Here is a 27,235-nt window from a genome sequence, read left to right as displayed (position 1 = left end):
AATTACAAATTACGGTGTAATAACAATAAGTGGTAACTAAAATCGATAAAGAAAAAATCATTATTTTTCATTTAAATAAACGATGTTGTTAGGTATATCGTATGTGATGCCTTGTATTCATTGTATTTTACTATTAAAAATCTGATCTGAAAAATTTTAATGTCTGTAAATAGCCCAACAAAACCCAAAATGTTAAAAAAATATATGTACCAAATATCTATAGTAAGTATAAGTGTTAATATAAATATTTGGTGAATAGGTTACTGTTAGTTTTGAATAACAACAAATAACAAAGTTAATTTCGTCAAAAACTGATGTTTCGTAAATATTTCTGTATTTCCATATTTTTTTAGTTTTTCCTAAATATTTCGAAAATATAAGTACTAGGTTTATTTTCACTAAAATAATACTGATTATTCCGTTCGTTTGGAATCTAAAACTTTAAAATAAAAATATACCTTGTAACTTAATAAATACAATATTATACATGTATCTATCGTTTTTTTAATGACGCTGTTATTTTTTACGTATTACAATTATTTTTTAGGCTTCAAAGTTATTTTTTCAAGGAATATTGAATATTAATAACTAATTAAATTTTAGCTTTTTAAGGAGTTTATTATAATATAGGCAGTTTAAATAAAATAAAACAATTATTTACAATTTAAAGTAACTTATTACTTATTAGTGGTCCTACGACCTACAGTCTACACTCATAATTCCTAATTCAGTAACCTTATTCCTCAATATATATAAAATATTTATTTGTGAAAAGAACCGAAAAAACAGTAAATAAGAAACTAAACTTTCATCATATTAAATTAAGAGTAAATTAAATTTGAAAAACATAAAAATTATAAATTTTAAAATAATAACAATTTAATTCATAAAAGTTATGTAAAAAATCTTTATTATATACAGGCATATAGCCAAATCTCTCTTATATGGTATAAATATAATACAAAATAATAATTGAATACACAATAAAATGTATAGTACCTACTGTAGTAACTATACATTTTTAATTTTTTTTTTTGTTCATTATTAACTTTAAAATATAGTTAATTTTCATAATTTTTAATCAATTAATTTTTATTTTTGTTTAAATATGTTATTTATAAATAATTTGAAAATTTGTTTTTAATAGTACCTATTGGAACATTTGAAATGCCTCGTGAAGTACTGAAATAGTCAAATTTCGTAATTTTGTTTTATTATTTGTATTTTGTAAGATCGAAACTTTATGCAGATTGGATTTGACTTTGATTATAAAATCTCTATTGTCATATGTTACAATAAACATAGGTATATACTACAGACTAGCTCTATAGTACAAATTGTTTAAGTATTTTTCTGGCATTACTTAGAGTTAGTTTAAAAATCTAAGTAATAGTATAAACTATAAAGCATACAACTTTATACTTTAATAATTAATTATAGTTTATCAAACTTAAATAAAAATTTTCCTACCTATTTCAAATAAATAAAAAATATGATAAACATCCATTAGAGGTGTAGTTAATGGCTTGTTGTTTTGTAAATGTATTCGAAACTTTCTATTGTAATATTTGATCGTTTAAATGGTTTAATTTTATTTTTATTTATGGTTTATTGTATGATCACTGCATTATTTAACTAGAAATTACCTGAAATTTGAAAATTTCCTTTAATAATAGGTATTCTGGTATTCAGCTCCAAGAGTTATACGATAAATTTCAATATGTTGGTACCAGCTGAATAAGTCTACCAGCTCTCAAGGCCTGCAGAGTAGGTATACTCGACAAATAACAATCAACTTGGTACAAACATATAATGTATAGGCTTTTGAATATTCGAAAAAAGTATTTATTTGATTATAGTTACTAGTTAGGTATGTAAAAATAAAATATAATAATATGGAATGTGCCTCAACGCTTTTGCTTTATGGCCATCACCTCCGCGCACACCGCTGCAGATTGCAAATATACATTTGGTAGAAACTGATAGGTTTTGTATTTTTTAACATTGTATTAAATTAACATATACCTATCTATTATTAAATTTAAACGTAAGATTGTAAAATAAGTTTTTACTTATGAATTTTAAGTAACTATATAAAATATTAGTTTACTGCAAATTACTAAAAAAAAAAAAAATTTAAAATTAAGAAAACAAACCAACGGATAGTTTTCTCACTTAACCTTAATATTTAAACCTTAGTAATTATTTAATTTATTAAATTACTATAATAATTCTTACCTACTTTAAGTTATCGTAATTTTAGTAGGACGTAGATCAACTGAATATTTTGTACAATTATATTATGCATATGTTACGGGCAATGTTTAGATTGCTCGGTCTATGTATACTTTGCCCAGTGTTTTTTGTGCAATAGATTAAAATACAATTCTAGCCGGACAGTTATATTTTGACTGGCCCAAGTATAGGTACCTTACTCGTAGTAAATCGGGAATTTTAACTTAAGCTTTTAACTTATTATTTCGTCAATTTTTGTTGTATCAAGATTATATTATAGCTAATTATTTATAGCTGATTGTCAAAATAAATAGTTAATGTGACAATAGGTAGCTGTATATTTATATTTCATGTAATTCTGATCAATAGACCTAATAATATAGGTACTTAATATTATTCAATTAATAAACTAATAATAAGATTAGTAAGATTAGAAATGTTTATAATTATAAAATACTAGACCGGGCAATTCTATATAACCCAGACAATGAATAATTTTGCACTTTTGCCTAAATTTCCCACCATAATCTAAACATTGTCAGAAAGTCTACTTTGCCCGTGACATTATATGTATAATAGGTATATATATAATATTTTGTAACATTATTATTGGAGGTAGATTTTTCATTAACAAAATAACTTTTACCACCAGCTGATAAAACAGATCGATCACTGATAAGAATAAGCAGCGCTTGCGCAGATCTAATAACTCATATCATAAGTCGTTAGTTTTTTGTCTACACACACTACACACTCTATCCATTATATTATATTTGACATTAGTGTATTGTGCGCGATCTGATTACATCGCTTATTGCAGTTCACGGTGCAATATTTTACAGGACAATATGTTTTGTATTCAGTAACAATAAACTATTAAAAATGAGTATTACGGATTACAAATCGGTACTTTAATAACAAGTTTTTGAACTGAAAACATTTTCTTTTAAGTAAAAATCATTACATTCATCACCATTATGTCTCTTTTATGTAATGCGAGACTTGTTAAATGCATAAAAAGAATTGTGCCCGTTGTTAAACATATCGCAACTTATAGTAACAATCGAGCTATAACGTTTACTAATACGAAACAAAGTATACTAAACTCTGTTCAAACCACATCTCTGTTAAAAAGCCCAAATGCAACAAAATCAATTATCTTTGGATTTTCATTACTTGGTTTATTTGGACTTGACGATAAGAATGATCCGGAGCGTAAACTAATCTATACCATTAAAAGAGGCTTATTATATTTACAAGTAAGTACTTATTTAACTAATTTAGAATATAACACTATTCACTACATTTTCTTTTATCTTGATGATCATAGTAACAAATGACAGGTTTTTATTTTTATAGAACTAAACCAAATATATACTATGGTATATTATTATATTTACTTTGATAGCTTTATTTATTGTAGTTAAATAATAATTATAATTACCTATAACAATACAAAATTCAAAAGTAAATAATTAATAATATTGTTTAAATTGGTGATTTTTTTTAAAGAATTTATATAATTCATCACGTTTTAAGTATAGTTATGTTAATTCATACTCTCGTATAGTTGTGGTACAAAATATTTTTCATTAGATCACTAATTTATAGGTACCTACTACAAATAATGTGGTTTTACATTTAAATTAGTAATAACTAATAAACAATAATATAGGTATGACCATTTAAAAAAATGAATAGCTCAACTATAATTATTATACCTTATTTTATAGTTAATGAATAATAAAATGATTTAGTGTAGGTACATTTTCTTTCTTTTTACTTGATATAATAGACATAGTGGCAGATACTAAAAATCAACTAAAAATGCCAGTACTAGAATTACATATGATTGGCCCATACCAATGTTATTATTTATTTGGACAAGTGCCCATAATTGTAATATGACGACTCCCTTCTTACTACTTATTATATACTTATATATCATTCATACCTTTCACTTAATCTATTGCTGAATATAGATTACACATACCTAATACTTAATAATTGTCTGTATATTGGTTTAATAATAATTATAAATTGGTGTATATATATAGATGAGTTGTTATAGATAAGTGTTTCTGGATATGCTACCTATTGCAATACTTAAATCTTTTTTGACAAATTATGTATTAAACCCTAAGGCCTAAGGTTATATTAACATATTGAATATATATTTATTTTTTTATCAATAATGTACAGTATATTTAAGTAAATATAGTAGGTGCTCCATAAACATTTTTCTCTGAAATTTTTTTAGTATGTTTCAAGCTTCAACACCACGTTATATTGTAATATTCAGGTCATACCTATGATATTAAATGCCTCTTACACTCATCTTATCATATTTTAAAAGTTAATAAAATAATTAAATTTATCATAACTAATAAGTAATAAATAATATTTTACTGATATTGTCTTATATGTTTTAGAATGATGATTACAATGCTTTTGAAAAAACATTACATGATGCTCTCCAAATAGCCAATGATTTAAACCATTTTGATGGTATTACATATGTATTTGATGTCTTAGCAAATGGAGCATTTATGAATAAAGATTATGATAAAGCAAAAACACTATTTTTAGCAGTCATTAGTCGGTTATTTGAACAAGGAAGTTATGATGATGATCTTAATATTCTACACATAAATCTTAAGATTTCTAAAATCTTTGAAGCTCAAAAAGATTACGAGTAATTACATTATTTATTCTTTTTTTTTTTTTTTGTTAAATATTACAAATAATAGTAGAAATATCAATTTAGTAAACTTGATTTAATTTAAAATTAATATTTTCTAGATTATAAGTATAAATGCAAAATCACATAAAATATTGATTCATTTAATGGGCCAATCATGTTTAAATTAATATATAATGTTCAGCAATTGTTTATACAACCCATTGGTATAACTCTAATAATATAAATAAGTGTTATCAAAAAACTAAATGTTTATAGTTTAATAAAAATAAAAGTGAAATTTATCTGTGATGTTTATATTTTAATTTTTTTATCATTTAATCAAATAATAATACAAAAATTAAAGATTCTCCTATTTTTTATCACAATTTTCAATTTATTATAAATATGTATTAAGTGCTGACAGTGCTGTTAGTTCACACATTTGTTTTTATCTAGATTTGAAACGTTAATATTGGTATTTTATTATACATTATACAGCATTCTCTAAAGCTATAAAAAAAATATGGTTCTAAGACTTACAACAAAATTATAAGATTATTTATAAACTATAGTTCCTAAATTATGAATTTATTTATTATTTATTATTTTTGATTTTTAATTTTATGAATTTAAACTTATTTCAGATCCTCTAAAATTGGTTACGAGTTCTGTTTGGATCGTTTGAAAAAAAAGTATGAACTTGATTCAGAAAATGAAGACGTTTTAGGTTTATATTCTTTAACATTAGATGCATATGCTCGTTATTTAATGAACCAAGGATATACTAAGAACGCGTGCTTGTATTTTAAAAAGGCGTATGACATCAGTGTGAAGTTAAATGGTGAAGTGTGTGAAATGAATGTTATTTTGCTGAATGACATTGGAACCCTATGTTATGTTCACGGAATGTTAGAAGAAGCATTAGAATTCTTCAGAAAGGCAGAAAAAATTGGGAAACATCTTCCTGACATGGAACATTTTTCGACAGTATATATAAATCTAGGTAATATTTTCTTAAAACAAGGATTGTTAAAAGAAGCAGAAAAACATTGCGTAGAAGGAATGAAAAATGCTAAAAGACATCATTATGAAGAAGGCATAAAAGAAGCAGCTATATGTTTAGCTGACATAAAAAATGCTATGAATTAGTATATATTAATTAATATTATTTTTGTTTTGCAAGCCAAATTTTATTTTTATTTAAATCATTAATTATTATTTGTTATTTTATCTTGGTAATTTTCTATTATAGATATACAGTGTAAAATTAGTGTACAAGAAAAATTGCTGTGATTAGTCGATGGTTTTTATGAATCATTAGTTAGCAAACTTAAAAAAGTATTTCAATTTTAAAATAATAAAAAAAAAATGTATATAAATACATTTGAATTGTATAATGAAAATTTTTTAATGTATTTTTACATTTAATTACTATTTTGAATTTAATTTGTTTGATTTCTATAATTATATTAATTAATGGTTAAAAATGACTAATTTTAATAACTGATTATTACATTTTTGAGTACGACTCTTATTTACTAAAAGCTAAAAAATTTTAAATATTGTCAGTTATCTTAACTCTTAAGTAACAATTAAACTAATACTATCTTATTTAATTTAATATTTATTATAGCTTACACTACTAGTCAAAATAATTATCCAGTCAAATAGTGTTATGTCAATGTATTTTTTTTTATTATTATTTATTTATATCTATGTTTATAGATTACAGTTTTTAGTTATGCCATTGTTTATACTTTCATGTACACTACAGTACAAAGTATAATATAACAAAAATTTAGTAATAACTAATACTATAGATTACAAATGTAATTGATTAATTTACTCATTAATATTATTGCATTGTTTATTCTTGATTATTAATACAACAATATCAAATATTAACTTTAAATTGTGTATTTTAACTAGACATATATAATCCAGCTAGTAATTCTTTAAAAATACAAAGGTATAATCAACTAATTAAACAATTATTAACTATTTTAAAGAATTGGTTATTAAAATTAGAAATTTATAAACAAGTAATTTAAATTTAAAAAATTAGTAGAAACAAAATAATTCAATAATTACAGTTGAATCCATCCTTATCCAATGCCCATGTATATAAATTATTAAGCAGTAGCAGTATAATTAATTTTCTCACTTGAAATATAATATTTACAATTTATTAAATATTTATGATTTATTGCAGAAAAAAATATGTTAAATACATTATATTATTATTTTTATAACTAAAAATAAAAAAATGTAATTCCATTGATACATTATTGTTATTAATATCATACAAACTATTATTATCTATTATAATTTTTGTTTTAAGTAATACTACTTAATAATTATAAAATTGTTTTTATTCATTGACTTTTATTGTTGATTTGTTTTAATTATCATGTAGGTATTTGTATGTTATTTATTAGTATTAGTGTGCAAAATTGCCAACACAATTATACATTTTATTATATATAAGGGATTTTTATTTTATAATGTAACACATACTATTTAAATATTTCTCATTATTTAAAACTCAACTATTTTAGATTGTATATTATATTACTTAAATTATAACTAATTTAATTATATTTTTTTAAATTTCTAGTCATATACCTAGTTGTTATTAAAATTATGTTTTCTTTATAGTGATTCAATTTATTGTTAACCTAGATATAAATTTAATTTTTAATGTTTTGTGGACTATAAGAATTAAATACTCAACAATTATGTTTCTTTATTATCAGTATAATTTCAACAAATAATTTTTACATTACTATTTTATTATTTTTTTCTTTTTCATTATTATTGTTCTTTTAATATTCAATAGTTTATAAAAAATATATTCAGTATGATAAATGATTAGTTTTGATATTGGTAAGAAAAATATATTTTTAAATAATTTTTTTGTATGTGCATAATTAGTATTTTTATAGTAAATTGCATATTTAGAAATTTTTAGTAATACATATTTTGATAATTTATTAAAAACTATTAAATTTTTAATTACCATGTGGAGATTAGAGAATTTATTTATTTAATCAAACTACAATAATGTATAATATTATTATACTCATGTATTGATATTATTTATAAACACTATTTTATAGTTATACAAATGAACTTATATTATGGATTCATTTAATAGTAAACAAACTTTTATGAATATGTTATGTTCCTATTTGTTAACGATTTATAACACATAATAAGAGTAGTATTCTATGTGATAAAAATATAAATTTTATTTTATTTCAGTACCTACAACAAATTACAGTTATTATTTATAACTATACAAGTAAATATTCTGTTAGGATAAAAAAATAATTAATATCATTAATATTATTTATTATTTTAATTAATTAAAATAATTATCTTATTCTAATGTATTTATTATTATTAATATTTATTGTAAAAATGCAATAGTACTGTGTATATTTTAATGTCTAATAAATTATAATAATATTAAACATACTAAAATAATAGCACCAAAATTTGTTTTATAATAATACAATACTGGTAGGACTTAAATTGTTGCCTAAAAAGAATTGTATTTAGACCTAATTTCTAGTTCTAAAATTAATACATATTTTTTGAATCGATTATAATGTTTCAATTTTTTTTAAATATAAATATTATTTTAACACCATATTATATGTAATATATATCATTATATCATAATAATAAAGTACCTATCATTGTAATATCAATTGGTAAACTATTGAATATTGATAATATTTTAGAAAAAAATAATAGGTAGATACTACAAACCAATAGGCCGACGTAGTAGCCAACGTCTTTATAATCGATATCATTATAAACTTAATACTTTAAAAAACAAAATCAACAATAATAAAAATATGTATTTAAAGTAACAATTAAGGCTTGTAAAAAGTTAACTAAGGATCTAAGTAAACTAAATATTATCTTAAAACTAAATTTAATTTAATATAATAATATATAGTACGCATATTATACATTTTAATTTTTTAGAAAACTTTATTTTCAACATTTTAAACGTAATAATATTGATCTAATACTAGCTATTGTATTATGTTATGTAATATAACTAGGTATTGATAATTATGGTCAATTGTTTTAACCATATCTGTAGCTTCCTCTTGAGAGCTATGTGTTTTATAGGAATGTAGGAAAAAAAAGCCACGGAAAAAAAATCTAGGGAAAAAAAAGCCAATAAAAAAAAGCCACGGGAAAAATAATCCACAAAAAAAAAAGCCATGGGAAAAATAAGCCACGGAAAAAAAGTCAAATTAAAATAATTAAATATATAACAATTAAAATTAAAGTATAAATTAGGTATTATTTAAAAATTGTTTACACATTATTGGTCATATTGTATACATATATATATATATATATAATTATTAATACACAGGTTATATGTTAATACTTATTATACAACAGAAAATAATTTACGGGAAAAATATTTAAAAAATGATTATAATTAAACATATAAAAAAATTAAAATTAAAGTATTATTCAAAATTTTTAACACAGTTGGTCATACTGTATTGTCCGTATTCATATATAAAAAATAATTAAAAATAAAATTGTTAATATTAATAAATTATAAAATATAAGGTTAGGTCATTATTAAGTAAAAACATTTTTCACTAATTTTATAATATTGTAATGTCAATTTTCGAGTAGGTAGATAATAAAAGTATATAGGTACGTATAAAAGTATAATATATATTGGTCAATAAAAACGTATTGTGTGTACTATTGCAGTTAAAATTCTGGTAAGCTTTTGTTTCCTTCTTTGATTTCCAAGCAGAGATTTTTTAATAATTTTTGATTTTTTTCATAATGCGGTAATTTTCTTTTGTTGCTTAATAAACCTAGACTTTGTTGTGCCAACTTCGTCTCATCTGTAGCAACTTCTAACCTCATTTTGGTTATTAAAACCCAAATACTTGGATGCTTGTGGCCGACCAGTCTAGAAAAACGGTTATTCCAACCTTCAGTTTGGTTATTTGTACGATCGCTATCTTTCAAAGTCAAATCATGAGTATTCCACTCAGGGCCGGATTTAGGGTTGTGGGGGCCCCAGGGCCAACATAAAATTTAAAAATATATAACTGGATTATCCTCTCATCATACTATTAATTTTTTATCACATCAATTTTGCTTATTGGACATAATTAATACATACTTATAAAATGGTAATGCAATTAATAAGTAAATACAAGTAACCTTTAAAGTCATCTATTTTTATTTTTTAATTTAATATATCAACATTAAAAAATAGTTATTATTAAAATATATTTGATACTAATGAAAACTAAAATTAACCCTTTAAATTATTTTCAATAACAAATTTGATGAATTAAATAATATTTAGTACGTTTGTTAAATGTACAACGTTATTTTATAATATAAAAATAATACTAAAGAAATATAATATACAAGTCATTTATAATAAACATACTTTTCTTGACTTATTAATGGAAAATTGTTTGATGGTATGTTCAAAGTCCAAGGACCGTAGTATATCACTTTCAATACTTAAAATGGTTAAGTTGGTTAGACGATCTTGTGTCATTGTAGTTCTCAATCTATTTTTTATAAGTTTCATTTTTGAAAACGAGCGTTCTCCACTACTGTTTGCCACCATTAACACCAAATACATACGCAGAGCAATTTCTACATTTGGAAAGGTAACTTTTAAATTGTCTTCATAGAGTATCCTGAACAAAAATAATTCCCACGATTCTTCCTTTCCGCAATCTTTTTGACGTAAATTAACCAAACTATTAAACTGCAATAATTCGTTACCTAAAGTTGCTTCCAAATCTTCAGAGTATATATTGACCAGATTTGTGGCAGATAATAATAATTCTGAAGGTTCTATATTTCCTAATTTTCTGAAAAATCCGAATCGTTTACATATTATATCATAGGCTTTTATTCTATCAGTTAGAGATGTATACAACTGATCGATAACCGGGAGAAAGTTTTCAGATCGGAATTTTTCTCTTTGAGATAATTGAGTAGTTTCCTGGTTTCTATTTTCCAATGGAGTGAGTCTTACATTTTGTGAGCGAATTCGAATTTCAGGGTAGTCGGTTTTTCCTGACATTTTTTTGGCCGTTTCTTCATAATCGTCAAATGAATTACGTTTATCTTGAACAAAAAGCTTCAAAGAAGTAAGAGCTGTTACCGCAGATTGAAGAACCATCTTAGGATTTTGTAACAAGTGATTTGTGGCGTTGAAGCGGTCTAAAATGTCATTCCAAAATAATAAATAAAATGCAATTTCAAAACTAGTGATTTTTTTCAGAAGTCCATTCGCTTCATTTTTAACAACTTCTTTTTGCTCTGGGTCTTTTGAAATATATTCCAAAGTCTCTTTAAATTCATTATAACCTAATACTAATGCTTTGGTGGCATCTGCTCTACATGACCAACGAGTATCATTTAAATTTTTAGGAACATGAAATTGTGTATTCGAATTTTTCAATGATAACTTTTTGGTTAAAATTTGATATCTTGACGGAGATGATGTAAAAAATACGTATATATTTTGAACGAAATCAAAGAATTTTATAGCAGTAGGACATGAATTAGCTGCTGTTTTTCCAACTAAATTTAATGAATGCCCACAGCATGGCACAAAAATTGCGTAACCATTTACTCGTTTTATAAAAGCTTGCATTCCATTGTATTTCCCACTCATGTTTGCAGCGTTGTCATATGACTGCCCCCGACAGTCTTTTATATCGATGTTATATTCATTTAAGAAGTGAATAAGTGTTTCAGCTATAGCTTTACCCGTATGTCCACTGTTAGGTAAAAACGTTAAAAATCTTTCTACAGGAATAAGGTTTTCCATGTAACGAAATATTACCGTGAGTTGATCTATGTGCCCTTCATCTGGAGTGGAATCAACAGAGACTGAATAATATTTTGATATTTTTAGTCTAGTAATTATTTCATTGAGTACGCTCTTGGCCATTAACTAACCAGTTCTTCACAGATTGTAGACGAAAGATAATTTGTATGGCCACTTCCTTTATTTGCATGTTTCTTTATATGTGCTGAAAGAAATGGATCATATTCTGCTATCAACTCTAAAATGCCAAGATAATTTCCGTTTTTTGATGATCCAATAATTTCATTTTGACCTCTTAACGCCAATCCACGCTCACAGAGAAATTTTATCGTACTAACTACGCGCATAAGAATTTTATTCCAATAACCACTTTCTTCTTCGTTCATCTGTTGTTTTAAACTTTTGTCAATACAACCTATTTCTTTTCCTCGTTGTGATAGTATTATAACCCTTGTAAGTGCTCTTTAGATGTTTCATGTTGACGTAGTCGTTCAGATGCATGCTTCCAATCACACATACCCATTATTAGATATATTGCCTTGATTAGTTTCTAAAAGTTTACAAACGTAACAATAAATTTTCCCAGTGCTTGGAGAAAAGCAAAGCCAGAAACGGTTAACAATTTCTTTATTTTTCGAAATTCTTTTAAAAAGATTAATCGAACATTTTCTACTACCATGATCTGGACGTTCACACCGATCTTGAATAACGGACGATTTTTCAAATAATTCTTCATCACAGTTCTGTAAGTCATTAAAACCTTTTTTTAACCAAAAGGATATAATTTCGTTCGTACATTTATTCGGCCAGAGACCAATATCATTTTCAAACCCCAGTTGCATCGACTCTGTGTTATTATCTACTATTTTATTTTTTGTGACATTGTTTTTTTTTTGTAATTGGTTATCTATATTTTCAACATATTCTGGATCATTTTTTGATGCATTGACAACATTTGTCACTAAATTGTTCGTTAATGGACCAATATAATTTTCAAATCCCAGTTGTAGCACTGGGTCTGTGTTAACATCTACTTTATTATTTTGTAATTGAACATCTAATTTTTCATCGAATTCTGATTGATTGTTAGATATATCGACAACATTTACTAAATCTTTTGTTAATTGACTACTAGAATTTTTAGCCAACAGTCTGGAAGTAGAGAAATAATTAGTCAGTTTAGGAATGGAAGATAGACTTTCCTCTGAATTTTTTTGTCGATCCGCAGCTAATTTTCTTTTTTGTGATCCACTTTTATACAATCTAGGAGTCTTGTGTCGATCACCCATTATATATCTATTTGAATAAAAGTCAGCTAATTTATTTTTATTTCTCTTAATATTTTTAAGACATTAAACAAATAAGTGATTCGTTTTAGTAGTATACATAGGTAAATAAGTCCACACACGTGAATATTCTCTTCCTAAGAGAAGGGGGTATAAATGCTACATACTGTACTCTACCTCTCTCAAACGAAAAATACTTCGATACAGACCCAGACGGCGTTTCGATAATAATAATTGAAAAAAAAAAAAGTTAATTATATTATATTTTAATTCAGTGGTGAAGAGTGGATAAATTATATGAGTAATAAAAAATTAAGTTTGCTTGTGGGTATACCTAAATCACAAGACGCAGGTCGTAACTCGCAATAACACCATAACCAACGGCATGAATAAATGTAATGACTATAATAGTAAATTAGTTACAATAAAAAAAATCGATACGATTGAGATATCAGACTAGTCTCATATAATTTCCGCACACACATCAAATCATCGCTGTATAATAACACACGTGTCGATGTCCCAACACATCTATTTGTGTACAGTATAAATATTAATATTTTAAATTTTAAAATTATTTATATTATATATTATTATTATTATTATTATTATTATATTATTTATATATTTATATTTTTAAAATTTATTTAAAATATTCAACATTTAATTTTGCAGGTACCAACACATCAGTTTAAGATTTAATTTGTAACTTATCTAGCTGCATTTTGAATTGTTAAAAAAAACATGCAAATGCATATAAATCTGGGACTTATTTATGAGTGAAGCTTTAACATTCTAATTGATATTTAATAGGTATAGGTTTTAAGTAATGTGTGTTTGGTTAATTAAATTAAATTATGATAAAAACAATATTTATTAATAATTAACTTACCCAATAGTAATAGTAGGCTGATTGAATACGTGACAAATTTACAATGTATAGATCCCAGGAATTAAAATTTCGTAAACCGCACTAAACGCTGACAAAACAATCAATGATAAATGATATGTTGTCTGAAGATCGTCGCCGATGTGTACCGTTTTACACGAGTTTTAGGAAAAATAATGTTTTATTGACTATAATTGTACTAGCGTCTAGCGATAAGCTTAATGAAAGTAACACTATCTGGTTTATATAAATTAGATAGCAAAAAAAAAAAAACACATAGATAATATCAAACAAAATATTATTTTTATACATTGGGAAATATTTTTGCTAGTAAATAAAAATCATATTTCGAACGTAGTGTATAAAAATGTATAATAATAAACAACACATGAAATAATACTAGTTTTGAAATTCAAATAACTATTAGGACTATTATTACTAGGATATATTTTTGCGAATACTAAAAAATTTAAAAAAAAAGGTAATTATTGTGGGGGCCTCATATTAATTGAATCTTGTGGGGGCCCCGGGGCCTGGGCCCCGTGGGCCCCCCCCTAAATCCGGCCCTGATTCCACTGTTCAAGTGGAAATAGTGGTGGACAATTTCTAAAACGTATATTAGTCTCTCCTGGAATACCTATCTGTCTATAAGTCCCATTTACGTAAGTTTTGTCAAAATAATCAACTAGATCATTGGCATGATCTGGCATTATGTTCTTTAAGTGAGCCATCCCATCTTTAACCATTTCTAAAGGCAAAAATGCCAACCCATCCAGTTTTTCTACAAAACTCACTAAAACTTTCATCTTCTCTGTATATTTGTTCTAGGCCAAGTTTTTGAATCATTCTGTGTGTACTTTGTGTAAGATGGTAAAAACAGCCATTAATACACACATGCTCTCCCAACACAGATTTCACTGCGTTGATTACAGATTTTTCAAAATCTACATGAAAGCTAGTTGGATCTGGATATAATTGCCGTTCAGAACATTTTTCTAGAATTTTGGTCAGCATTTTTTCATAAGTTTTTTGATTTTTATTTTTCAACAACAGTAAATAGATGTTATAAATGTTTTTTGTATTTTAACTCTTACCACATACAGTTGAAGAAAATCTTTTGGGGCCAAACCAAAGTTTCCGTCCATGTACCAACTTGAACTATTTGATAAATGTTGAAGACCTTCATCTGTAGCAAAAATTACCATACGGTCTTCCTCATTCACACCATCGTCAAACAATAAAAATCTTTTATTATGGGGCTCACCCGTTGTACACCATTCATCTAAAAAAATTGTATTTTTTTTAATTTACATTTTTATTTAAAAAAAATAAGACTGGAAATCAATAATGTGCTAAGTCTTCAATTATAGATATTAAATATATTTATATAACTATTTATTATAATATATGTAGGTACTGGTCTGTTATCGCCCCGCCACAGGAACGAAAAATTTTATCACCTCGCCAATTACGAATGCGGCGATTTCGAACATATTATTTTATTTATACCTACAACAATTACCTATCGCTTTAATTTATTAGTTTAAGTAATTTTACAGTACTTATCGGTTATCGCGACTACCTAACAAAAAATATGACTGCGCGTGTTTCGGCACTCGTCGCTACGCTCCGCACAACTCGAAAATATCCCTCGACTTGCTATGCAACGCCACCTCAAGTAGGTCACAGGGTAATTACTACCCATATACTATGACATAATTTACCCTGTAACCTACTTAAGGTGGCGTTGTATAGCAAGTCGAGGGATATTTTCGATTTGTGCGGAGCGTAGCGACGGCGCCGAGGAGCGTAGCGACAGTCACATTTTTGACTTTTTTCTGAATTTTTAATATTTCTTTGTGCGGTTACATTTTTTGTTAGGTAGTCGCGATAACCGATAAGTATCGTAAAATTACCTAAACTAATAAAACAAAGCGATAGGTAATCGCCGCGTTCGTAATTGGCGGTGCGATAAAAATTTTCGTTCCCGTGGCGATAACAGACCAGTACCTATATGTATATATTTAATATAACTATTATAATAATATACCTATATATTATATATATATTTAATAGAACTATATATTATATTATATTGATACTTACCCACGATTTCATCAGAGTCTAAAGGATTATTTTTTGTTCTTTGGTTTCGTAGTGTGCGCTTGACTATGTTTTCAGGTGGCATTTGACTTTTGTCGTCTAATTTTGCAACGCATTCTCCAAAAATATGTGATGGGTTGTTTTTGGTAGTCTTTGCTTGATTTTTCATTTCATTATAACACTTACTTACCTCAACCTCTTTCTTGTTTGGCCTATGTGTTATGATATGAGTTGTTCCACTTTTGACAATTTTTGACATTTGAAGATCTGTATACATGGTCCCCGGACATTTGAGCATAGTTGCTTTACTACAGCGCCATGTAATACTACTTTTTCCGGTATGTTTGAGAACGTACATGTAGCCCTCGAAACATAATTTGGGCTTATTTTTATTAGAGTTAATGATTTCCATCGTATGTTAAAAATGTAAAATCAAAAATAGAGAAACTAGAGAAAAAGACTGAGAGTATAGATGTGTGAGACTGAGAGTATAGATGTGTGAGACTGAAAGTATTGTTATAAAACAGTTATATCTTAACAAAAGAAAGGGAATTTCCTTCAAAACAAGATGAAAGAAAATGCTAAACATTGAATAAAAATAACTTGATATTTTGTGGATATTATCTTGAAATCAATTGATTTATGTCTTTCACCCTAGATATGTATAACTATAATGTATGTATTTGTACAGGGTGATTCTTTTTTAAATGTACATTGCAGTATGATTGTATGAACTTCATAATTTCCTTAATATATTTAATTAAGGAAATCGAAACACTTATTTTCCCTAAAGGTGATGACAAACCAAAAAAATAAAAATAAAGGTTGTAAAATAAATAAAATCAATACATTCATTACTGTTTAGAATCTAAAATATATTTATTAGGTACTATAGAATAATAAATAATAAATAATAACATATAACCTGTGTATTAATAATATTATATAATATCTAATATATAAATGTGAAAATGAAAACCAATGTAAACCGTTTATAACCGATATATTATATATATATATATATATATATATATATATATATTACCTATATATATATGTATGTATGTATGTATACAATATGACCAATAATGTGTAAACAATTTTTAAATAATACCTAATTTATACTTTAATTTTAATTGTTAATTGTAATTTTCCGTGGCTTATTTTTCCCATGGCTTTTTTTTTTGTGGATTATTTTTCCCGTGGCTTTTTTTTATTGGCTTTTTTTTCCCTGGATTTTTTTTCCGTGGCTTTTTTTTCTGACTACCGTTTTATAGAATACGAGAATTAATCGCATGATATCAAGAATTGGACTACTAGTAGAATATCGTATTGGTTTTTTCCAGCACGAAAACGCTCTCCCATATAATCTACCGATATAAGCTAATAAGACAACAAAGCAACAATAATGTTAATAGGTAGTAAAATATTGTAATACAGGTAAAATTTTTGTTTCTCAAATAATTGTTATTAAATTGCATGAATAAACAACTATTCAAACCCCTTAAAAAGATAGATAGGTACATAACGTATATTTAATGGTAAAGAAGCCTCAGGCATCAGGGTCGCTCTAATGATAAAATTATTATTATTATTGTCAGTGGATTGCGTAAGCCTAGAGGAGCGTTTTTCATAATAATTTTTCATATTACTTATGCGTATAAAAAATAAAATAATATACAAACTATATCATATTATTACATTTCCATAAATATTGTTCACTGGCATTCGTCAATGAAATTATTAACTTGTACTTTCATACTAAGAAAATCATAAATGAAGTAAAGAAAATTTATTTGTGAACATATCCATACTAAAAAAAGTGATAATAAATATTAAATAATAATGAAGATAAGAGTATTATGCTCGTAGTCGTAGCTCTTAAATAAATTAAATAGTAGAGTATCGCATCGGTTTTTTTCCCTGCACGAAGACGCTCTACCATAGTCCATACGATCTATTGTAATAAGCTAATAAGGCAACAATAACGTTTATTTTATAGGCATTAATATGTCATAATATAGGTAAAATATTTTTATTTATCAAATAATTGTTATTAAATTGCATAAATAAACCCCTTAAAAGAGACGGATAAATGACGTCTATTTATTGGTAAAGATCCCCAGGCATCAGAGTCGCTTTTAATGATAACATTTTTATTATCATTGTATGTAGTGTTCAATAATATGGTGTTCACGCGTGTGCAGAAATGTCGCGGTTGTGTTCCAAACGCTCCTAAACCGAAGACTTCCACAAAATTGGGTCCCGAGTACCAGGAGCGCATGAACACGTTGTTGTGTTCCTGTTTTGTCGTCGACGGCGGCGGCGGCAGCGGCTGTTGTAGATACTCATTCGAAGACTATCACGATCACAACATAATCAGTTACATAATATATTCAGAGTTCTCCAGAATGTTTTTTCCCAATGACCTTACCATATTCTTTTAATTTTTTTTTTGAATCACTGACTCAACTAACTCATGAGGAACTTGTATTAAATTTTCAAGTATTTTGACTGAGCCAAAAAATTGTTATCAATATTTATACACAAAAAAACTCAATAATCAACTGAATAATCAAATATGAAATGCCTTAAAAATAAGCGAAATATTTTGAAAATTTAACTGTATATAGCAAATTCTAATAAAAACAGTTGGTAAAAATTCCAAGTATTTAAAGTGATTAATTTTTGAGTTTCAACCATATTAAATTGGTTTGTTTGAAAACTGGTTTTGCGAAATTCCCGTTTTTCTGTCACTTTTTTTTTTTGGTTTTTCTCGATTTTTTAAAACTGTTGGAAAATGTTTACTTTAGACCTCTATAATGCACCATGGATATTCACTTTACCATCGGAAACCATCCCCGAAGTTTGAAATTGTCGTATTATTTCGACGAGTTATGCTGTATACAGACACACACAAAAAAACAAAATAAAACACATTGTAAAATCAATATATTCATCACTTTAATAAAATAAAGAACTAGAAATTACACAAAAAGTTTCCGAATTTCTAGGTAAAAATATGAAAAATAAAAAAAAACAAATTCTAAGCGATAAAGAATAATATAAAACAAATTGTAATAAACATGACACAATATTATCCTATCGCAAAATACAATTATAAAATATATATTATAATCAGTACCTAATCACATATTTTAATATTTATGTTTATATTAAACAAAAAACTAAAACAAAAGACAAAGTTAAGGATTCAATGAAGGAAAGGCTAGGGTATTTCCATATAAATTAGCAATCGGCTAAAAACAGGAAAAATTGATGAAACTATGACCAAATAAAATTTTGAAAAAATTAAAGCTTTTAAGACAATATAGTTTATTAATTTATGCCAATTTCCCTTAAAAAAAAAAAAACCAATAACTAATAAGACATGTATTTAAATACATATTTGAATTATACACGATAAGTCTTTTTGATACAAACTAAAATATTTTTTTTATCGATTCCGATAATGGGTACTTTGTCCTCAGACGTCTCGTGGTGGCTGTGCGCCGACGTCGTGATGCCAATAAACGCCGGACCGAGGGCCGCCTTTTTTTAATTTTCATCTTCACATAGTCATAGTACCAGATCGTTGGGATGTCTACCCATTTATCTTTGCAATCTATCCAGTTGTCGTCATTGTCGATGGTGGAGCGGCAAAAACTCAGTATGAAATTCATGGTGCACAAACAGCTCAGAACCCAAAATAATATCTGTCGGGTGATTATATATTAGACATAATTTCATAAAAATAAAATATTTTTTTGTACAGGAAAAATATAATTATATGTACTGATAATGAACTTCAGAACTTACCAGGAATATAAATAGCTACTTCATTTTTAAAAACTTATAGTTAGAAAATTACGATCTATAACTTATGAATTATAATTGCTTATTTATATTCTCATAATAGGAATATAATAATTTATTTCTACGGATTGTTGATATAAATTAATTTTAGTTAATATTTTACACATGCGACTTATTTAAACAAATATTTAATTTATTTGTTCTGATATCTGATTACGTTGTTAATAATTTATAATTTATTAATATTAAAATATTTGTAGAAAACATAAAGGTGATTAAAAAAAAATTATTTACTTAAAGTGCTCAGTTTAAAAAAATGTATTATCTGATAGAGTTTTTTTGAAAAAATAAACTATTACCACGTAGGTCTTATTTTGTTACATAATATTCAGCTGCTAATATAATTGATACTAATTTTAAACAAACATTTTTTTTTAATTTAATACTTCTATTGAAAAAAAAATATTATGAGATATTATTAGAAAGTATTGAAGATATATTATCTCTAATATTTTTTAAAATTATTTGAATAATATTTAAATACTTTTTAAAAATACTGAATATGTGTTTGAGTATAATATACATAAGTATTTAGTGCATATTCGTATACAAAATCGTTATAAACCAACTTTTGACAATACGATTTCACTATGATTTAGGTCAGTGGTCTTCAACCTTTTTGGACTCGCGACCCACATTTTTAGGCTTACATTTTTCGCGACCCACGTAAGTTTATAAAAAATCGAAAATTGCTTAATGCTTTGCAATAAGAATAACTACTATTCTTAAATAGTAGAGATCACTACTATTTTTAAACTGTATTTTTATTTATTAAATTTCTAAATTTAATTATTAAAAAATTATTTTTTTACCTTTTATAATTTTAAAAATTTTATTTTTATTTTAAAAAGAAGACTTATCGCGACCCAGTTTTAAAGCTTACACGACCCAAAAATGGGTCGCGACCCACCGGTTGAAGACCACTGATTTAGGTTGTTAGAATAAAATGATACTCTCATAAGTCTAATAGATGAGTAGAATAGATAAAAATACATTTTTCTTGAAATTAAAATCGAATTCATACCCATTGTTCGTAAAAAATTGAAAGTAGTAATTACAATCTATTATTACACTATTTACTATAGTAGTTCTCGATTTATCACCATTAAATATCGATTAATTGTATGGTCGGCCATCCAACCACTGGCTTTATTTAGAAAGTGCAATATGCCTGATGAGCACGCATATTGCGATTTGCGGTGCCTTTAAATCAGCCCTATGTAGGTACACTAAACTGATTCAAATTATGTTAATACTCTTCACTTACTATAGAAACTTCGTAATGCGGTTGTACAGATTTTTGACTAAAAACAAAATATTATTAATTGGTTGTGTTTTTGAGATTGTGGGGAGTATGGTGGTTATTTCAAATAAACTTACAAATTTTTGCTAAAATAATCGTTATTCACTGATAATTTTGATATGTTATTTTGTACATTTAGATAGGTGTCGGTAAACTTTAAATTGGCAACAATCGATCGTACCAAACACCAAACATCGTACCAAATCAAAAATATACGGATGTTCGCTAAACGCTGCGATTGCACTCCAATCACGCCACTATTTAGAAAAAAAAATAATATTAAACTATAATTCAAATGTTTACAAAATACTTCAAAATCGGCAAAATTATTCTGCAGATGAATACCTATTTAAATAAATTAAAAATTCATAAAACTTTTAATTATTTTAACATCGTTTAAACCTTTGACTTAAGTATTTGATATTCAATAAACAATTTTGACGGCATTGAATGTTTATTTTAAACACCGATTTCTTTTCGAATTATTTTTATTAACTTGTCATTATTCAAACATAATGATATTTTTAAAAGATTTGGACTAATTTTAAGCTATTTATAGTCGTTTGAAATGTTTGAATTTCTTTTTTATACAAAAAAAATAGGTTTGTTTAAAAAGTTTGAAAATGTGACACAAGATTTTACATAAATTGTTCTTATGACAATTCAAAAATATTAAAATAAGCTTAATTTTTTTATGAGCATTTGAAGTTAAAATTTTGACAAAGTTAATTTTTTAACTACCTATTATAGATATTTGGAATGCTCTATTTTTTTTTTTATAAATATCGAAAAAAATTGTCCGTACATGCCATATTTTAATGATTTATCATTTATTATAGAACTAAAATTTAACAGATGCATTTCAACTACAATATTACACATTTTCGTGGTAGAAAATAAAATAAAACGCACATCATTTTAAAATCAATACAATCGTCATATTCATCAACCTTTTTTTTCAAAAATAGTATATGTAGGTACATTGTACATAATATATTAATAAATTATACATATATTTATATTATTAATTATTAAATTATATATTCATATAATATTTAATATTTTTATCAATTTCTAATACAGTCAATACCTATCAACATATGTTTACATTACTTTTAATTTTAAAAAGTGTATAATGAATAAATGAACCTATTAACGACGATCTACAATACGTCGGTATTGAAACTTTATATACCTATAGTTACTACTAACTTTCCATATTTTTTTTTGTTGGAATTTACAATTAATTCATATTATTCTATGTGCTCGCCAGTCGCCAATGTTCAAATGCACGTTTTCTTATAAAAATTAAGAATTAAATTTTGTCGAAACGATTATAGACTAAAATTTTGCCGTGCATATCCTTAACCTTTTTAAAATAAACAGATGATCAGATATTCAATTTTTTTCGACGCTTAAAAGTATTTTTCTCGTGTTTATGAAATATACATATATTTTAAGCCTTTAAGGTATATCTTATACTGGAGACTTCTGACATGAAGCGACATGAAGTTGAGAAGCGCTGGTTTAAGAGACATAGGTACAATTTTAAACGCAAATAAGTAGGTACTTAAAAAAAATGTCCAACAACGTGGACGCCCGCCCTCCCTCCCAAATATGTGCCATTGTAGTATTGTACCTCAGAAATATTGGACTCTCGTTTCTCTGACTCAAATTTATACTTATATTATTTAGTAAAAAATTTTAATTTTTTTTATAAGACAATTTTTCAGCTTATTTGAAAGAAAAATATGTAAATTTAGGACCTAAAATAATACTCTTGGAGTAAAAACAAAAATGGTTCTATTTGGCGCGATTTCGATATGACAGATCTACCTCATGTCACTATACCTACACTCTGATACATATGGCCGAAGCTATCAGCCATAACGGATTATTCATGAACGTTTCGATATAATTCCCGGTCCGGTGGTACTCGTAAAGCTCGTTCAGTAAACGGGTTCGGTCATCTTTATCCGACCACCAGCCGTGCGCGGTCAGTGTTGCGTTGTACAGGAAAGAGCGGTAACGAGACTGGGCCCGCATAATCATGCCACCACAGGTTAAGCTCACGACAATCGTCATGACGTACCCGACCTTGCGAATCCTTTGCGTCCTGGTCGGCAACAAGTGTGTGTCCGTCAGTCGGACCTCACTCATACTTTCGATCTCGTTTTTTACCGGTCAAATATCATAGAGCACTACTGATTACATGTGATTAGCGCTGATACGGTATAAGGAAAACTTGTCGGTAATCAATTGGGGAATACTTTTTTTTTGTAATTCGTAAATTTTTAATACATTGAATATATCTATTGTAACTATGGTTACGTGTAAGAAAAACTTTAATGGATGTTTTTTTTTCAAGTTTTTAGAATGAGAGTAAAAATAAACATTTTTTGAGATTTTCTGAAGTCTACTCTAAAGTTCACAGTTATCGTTTAATTAATAATATTATACAGGGTGATTTTTTTATCAAACAACACTCATTATTTCCAAAAGTAGGATTCATGTTTTTGAAAATATTTTTTTACATAGTTTCTAAATGTTAAAAAAACAACGTTTTTATAAAAAATTATATTTTTAAATATTTTTTATCCTTATAATTTTTTAAGTTTTTTACTTTTTTGAATGACAACATAGATTTTTAATTTCATATTCCAAAGCAGAATAATTTTCTGAGTAATTCGATACATAAAAATCGAATTTAGGGTGAGTAGCTTATGAGTTATATGTATTTAAAGTTTAGCTGCGCGGAGTGGAGTGGTACGGGGTTACCCCGCAAAATGTTTGTCTACTACTCCGCTAGTCTAAACTTTGAATAAGTATAACTCATAAACTACTCACCCTAAATTCGATTTTTATGTATCGAATTACTCAGAAAATTATTCTGCTTTGGAATATGAAATTAAAAATCTATGTTGTCATTCAAAAAAGTAAAAAACTTAAAAAATTATAAAGATAAAAAATATTTAAAAATATAATTTTTTTATAAAAATGTTGTTTTTTTAACAATTTGAAACTATGTAAAAAAATATTTTCAAAAACATGAATACTTTTGGAAATAATGAGTGTTGTTTGATAAAAAAATCATACTGTATATATATATTGTTATATACCATGTAGGTATATCAACTAGATTCCATTTGCTATCAGAAACCAAAAACTGTAGTACTTAATTACTATGTAGCCGTTGGTATTATAGGAGTACAACAATTACTTTTTTATTTTTTTTTAATTATAATTTATTTATAATGTATAATCATTAATCTGTTTATAATCAATACATCGAACAGCAAGTGAATATGATGTGTATGAAAAAAAAAAAAACGTGATTCGTAAACGTAAGAACTACCCTCGCGCGCTCGTGAGCGTTTGATTTCTATAGTAGTGTAATAAATCAATAATTTCCTTATGTGTGAGATTAATTTATACTAAAACAGGGTCTTCGATAATTAAAAATAAATATTTATACACACAGTTTAAGATACACCTGATAAAAACAAGCTGTTAAACGTAATACAGTACTGTAATACGTAAAATTATAAACATTATGCAATGAAGTATACTTAGCTATCGGCCTTTTTTGCACACGCACGTGTTCGTAATACTGCTGATGTCGCGCCGCCGTTGACGACGTGCACCGTTTATTTACCACTAAGGCCGTGTCGACGAGCAGCAGTACACGTATTATAGCTATAGTGGTGGTAGTCATGATCATATGTGCGTTCGTGTGAGTGTGTATACGCGGCAGACGGCAATGCAGGCACGTAGACTTGCGCGTACTACATTGAATAAAATATTAACGAACATTAAATTACTGCCGTAATTAATTTCTGAACACATCGCAATTCTCGTTCATCTTAACTAAAAACAATCAAACAGCTGTTATAAAAATTCAAGCAATAGGTACTTTAAAAATAGTCAATAATAATTTTAATTTCTTAATCTTTGTCCACGGTTTACACGAAAGGCCTAAACTAAAAAAATAATCGCAATTAAAGAGAGTACAATAGGTATTTTAAAACAAAAGATTTTCTGTTACAATATTGAATATTATAATAGTATTATTTAAGCGTTAAATGGAATTTTTTTGAGTGCAGTAGAATAATAAAATTAAAATATCACATTACTAAAAAAAACCTCGAGATATGGATTGCACGTTTAAGGAAACAAATCTTGTTAAAGCATTCGAAAATATTGGATTAAGAAACAAAACACAAAACGAGGGAACTAATATTGTAATTTATAAAATTCGGAAAATTTAAAAAAATATATGTCGAGTACCATATTTTGGAATATGATTTTCGATTTTTTAAAAATTAAGTATTTGTATTTATTATTTTAGATCAGTTATTATGTTGGCCGTTTAATTATCTACAGTCATCGTAAGACCGACAAAAACGTATCAACGTAAAAACATTCTACGTATATCTGTGCATACATCTAACCCATAATATAGTGAGTTGTCTATTAAAGTATAAAATAATATAATACAAATTAAAACCGTGTAGACACAACAGTACACACTACACGTTTACACGAAATCGTAGTGGTGGGGTCATGAACGTGTGTCTGTGTGTCGCCTGTCGGCAGGCAGCAACGTTGCATTATTATTATACATATTATATAGATACCAAATATAAAATTGGCATACGTAATAATACTCATTAAGTATTAACGTAATAATTTTCCGTCTTTACATAAAAATTAAAAATATATAGCATTTGTTAAAAAAATAAACATGCACTAGTAAATTGTGAATAGTTTATTAGTATTTGTGCACGAATTCCACACAGATGGCATACTTAAGGTACGGAAATTGAAATTATTAAGTATTTTGGAAAAAAATAGTCGTTGTCTACTATTTGATGAATATTTTAAATTTTCACATGACAATTTAACGATATCAGGAAAGGAACTGTAGCTACACTTAAAATCACCAATAATTTTGAATAGTAAAGTAGGTAAATTTGAAAAAATCGCCTACACCGTGAAAAACTATATTTTGGGAATGTTAGATTTTGGAATAACATATATTTCCAAAATCCAAAATTTCGAAATTTCCAAAATCCAAAATTTTGAAAATTTCAAATTTCAAACTTTTGAACATTCAAAAATTTTAAAAATGTTTTATTTATATACTAGATTCGTTTTAATATGTGGGCCGTTCCCGGTGGTACTGCAATACCGGGTCAACCCGCGGTGGAGCAGGAGCAAGCCCCAAAATCTCCACCAAGTTTTCAAAAATTAGTTTAACATTTGAACCTTTCGATGAAAGGTGTATCAGATGTTAAGCTGATAAGAACAGATACTACACTTTGATCTTAGCCGATAGGCCGAGAAGCGATACACTACAAACATCTTTCAGCTCTCTTATAGACGAACACAATTCTTAAACAATAGCAGTTTCAAAAATGGAAAAATTCGGAAAAGGAAAAATATCGATTTTCAAAAAATCGGATATTCAAAAAAAGTCCTGTATGACAATAATTTATTTGTCTACACATTATACGTCATCAATAATTGTATTTAAATACATAATTTCATAGATTAATTGTCGAAAATTCGATCGCACAAACAGTACAGCTCAATCGCGCTATCTATCGTCAACGAAAAACAGCGTACACACCAAATATTGCGAATACGCGTATACGGCGGTACATCGTTTTTTGTCGACGACGAGTCGATTACGATCGGATATCATTAGCGCCCTCTTGTTGTTTTTTTAAAAAATAATCTTAACAATAGAAAAATGACATTTTCCACTTGGTAATTTTGAACTAATGTCGATATTATTTCATGAATCAAAAACGATTTAATAACTAGCAATATTGTAAAATTATCGATTTAAATTGTATTTGAAATTGTGTTTGTAATCGTTTATAAAATAGTATCAATAACAATTTTATTATTTTTTATTATGAAAACCCGATGTTTTAGTTTTTATGTAGATATACTTTTTTTAATATTTTAGTTTTGAAACTATTTATTATAA

At 26.4% G+C, this 27,235-nt stretch overlaps 4 protein-coding genes, 1 non-coding gene and 1 pseudogene across 6 annotated transcripts; 1 reads left to right on the top strand and 5 right to left on the bottom strand.

Moving 5' to 3' along the window:
* Window positions 1-2,960: 2,960 nt before the first annotated feature.
* Window positions 2,961-7,945, top strand: LOC114129821 (tetratricopeptide repeat protein 19 homolog, mitochondrial). Its single transcript, XM_027994666.2, has 3 exons — window positions 2,961-3,494; window positions 4,668-4,930; window positions 5,563-7,945. Exons 1-3 carry the CDS (start codon window positions 3,213-3,215, stop codon window positions 6,065-6,067), a joined length of 1,050 nt encoding a protein of 349 aa, XP_027850467.1. The 5' UTR covers window positions 2,961-3,212; the 3' UTR covers window positions 6,068-7,945.
* A 2,416-nt stretch (window positions 7,946-10,361) lies between these two features.
* On the bottom strand, window positions 10,362-11,903 carry LOC126552405 (zinc finger MYM-type protein 1-like). Its single transcript, XM_050207104.1, has one exon. It carries the CDS (start codon window positions 11,901-11,903, stop codon window positions 10,362-10,364), a length of 1,542 nt encoding a protein of 513 aa, XP_050063061.1.
* On the bottom strand, window positions 11,903-13,069 carry LOC126552404 (uncharacterized). The gene is made up of 3 exons (XM_050207103.1): window positions 12,701-13,069; window positions 12,300-12,523; window positions 11,903-12,242 (listed from the first exon to the last, which is right to left on the bottom strand). The coding sequence occupies exons 1-3, from the start codon at window positions 13,067-13,069 to the stop codon at window positions 11,903-11,905; spliced, it is 933 nt and encodes a 310-aa protein (XP_050063060.1).
* A 1,440-nt stretch (window positions 13,070-14,509) lies between these two features.
* LOC126552403 (uncharacterized) lies at window positions 14,510-16,674 on the bottom strand (annotated as a pseudogene).
* Window positions 16,675-19,482: 2,808 nt separating this feature from the next.
* Window positions 19,483-25,141, bottom strand: LOC114129820 (uncharacterized). 2 transcript variants are annotated; one of them, XM_050206537.1, is made up of 4 exons: window positions 24,807-25,141; window positions 21,315-21,494; window positions 21,202-21,238; window positions 19,483-19,774 (listed from the first exon to the last, which is right to left on the bottom strand). In XM_050206537.1, exons 1-4 carry the CDS (start codon window positions 24,956-24,958, stop codon window positions 19,502-19,504), a joined length of 642 nt encoding a protein of 213 aa, XP_050062494.1. In that variant the 5' UTR covers window positions 24,959-25,141; the 3' UTR covers window positions 19,483-19,501. The 2 variants fall into 2 exon arrangements, with proteins under 2 accessions (XP_050062494.1, XP_050062493.1); XM_050206536.1 differs by lacking the exon at window positions 24,807-25,141 and adding an exon at window positions 23,093-23,553.
* Window positions 25,142-26,394: 1,253 nt separating this feature from the next.
* On the bottom strand, window positions 26,395-26,588 carry LOC114129825 (U2 spliceosomal RNA). Its single transcript, XR_003592871.1, has one exon. It is a non-coding gene; the product is annotated as a U2 spliceosomal RNA (small nuclear RNA).
* Window positions 26,589-27,235: the final 647 nt, after the last annotated feature.

This window comes from Aphis gossypii, chromosome X (genome assembly GCF_020184175.1).
Source record: "Aphis gossypii isolate Hap1 chromosome X, ASM2018417v2, whole genome shotgun sequence".
NCBI classification, from domain to species: Eukaryota; Metazoa; Arthropoda; class Insecta; order Hemiptera; family Aphididae; genus Aphis; species Aphis gossypii.
The sequence above is the reverse complement of the archived record's forward strand: the minus strand, read 5'-3'. Positions and strand labels throughout refer to the sequence as shown.

What these genes read in the sequence shown, in the direction of transcription:
- LOC114129821 (XM_027994666.2), top strand. Translation starts at nt 3,213, where the DNA reads ATGTCTCTTTTATGTAATGCGAGACTTGTTAAATGCATAAAAAGAATT. An exon ending in GAGGCTTATTATATTTACAA is followed by an intron (nt 3,495 to 4,667) that starts GTAAGTACTTAT and finishes TATATGTTTTAG; the next exon opens with AATGATGATTACAATGCTTT. An exon ending in GAAGCTCAAAAAGATTACGA is followed by an intron (nt 4,931 to 5,562) that starts GTAATTACATTA and finishes AACTTATTTCAG; the next exon opens with ATCCTCTAAAATTGGTTACG.
- LOC126552405 (XM_050207104.1), bottom strand. Translation starts at nt 11,903, where the DNA reads ATGGCCAAGAGCGTACTCAATGAAATAATTACTAGACTAAAAATATCA.
- LOC126552404 (XM_050207103.1), bottom strand. Translation starts at nt 13,069, where the DNA reads ATGGGTGATCGACACAAGACTCCTAGATTGTATAAAAGTGGATCACAA. An exon ending in CAAAAAATGATCCAGAATAT is followed by an intron (nt 12,524 to 12,700) that starts GTTGAAAATATA and finishes AATGACTTACAG; the next exon opens with AACTGTGATGAAGAATTATT. An exon ending in GGCAATATATCTAATAATGG is followed by an intron (nt 12,243 to 12,299) that starts GTATGTGTGATT and finishes AAACATCTAAAG; the next exon opens with AGCACTTACAAGGGTTATAA.
- LOC114129820 (XM_050206536.1), bottom strand. Translation starts at nt 23,397, where the DNA reads ATGAGTGAGGTCCGACTGACGGACACACACTTGTTGCCGACCAGGACG. An exon ending in TCGGCCATATGTATCAGAGT is followed by an intron (nt 21,495 to 23,092) that starts GTAGGTATAGTG and finishes TTTTCTAAATAG; the next exon opens with TGGCGTGATTGGAGTGCAAT. An exon ending in GATTATTTTAGCAAAAATTT is followed by an intron (nt 21,239 to 21,314) that starts GTAAGTTTATTT and finishes TTTTGTTTTTAG; the next exon opens with TCAAAAATCTGTACAACCGC.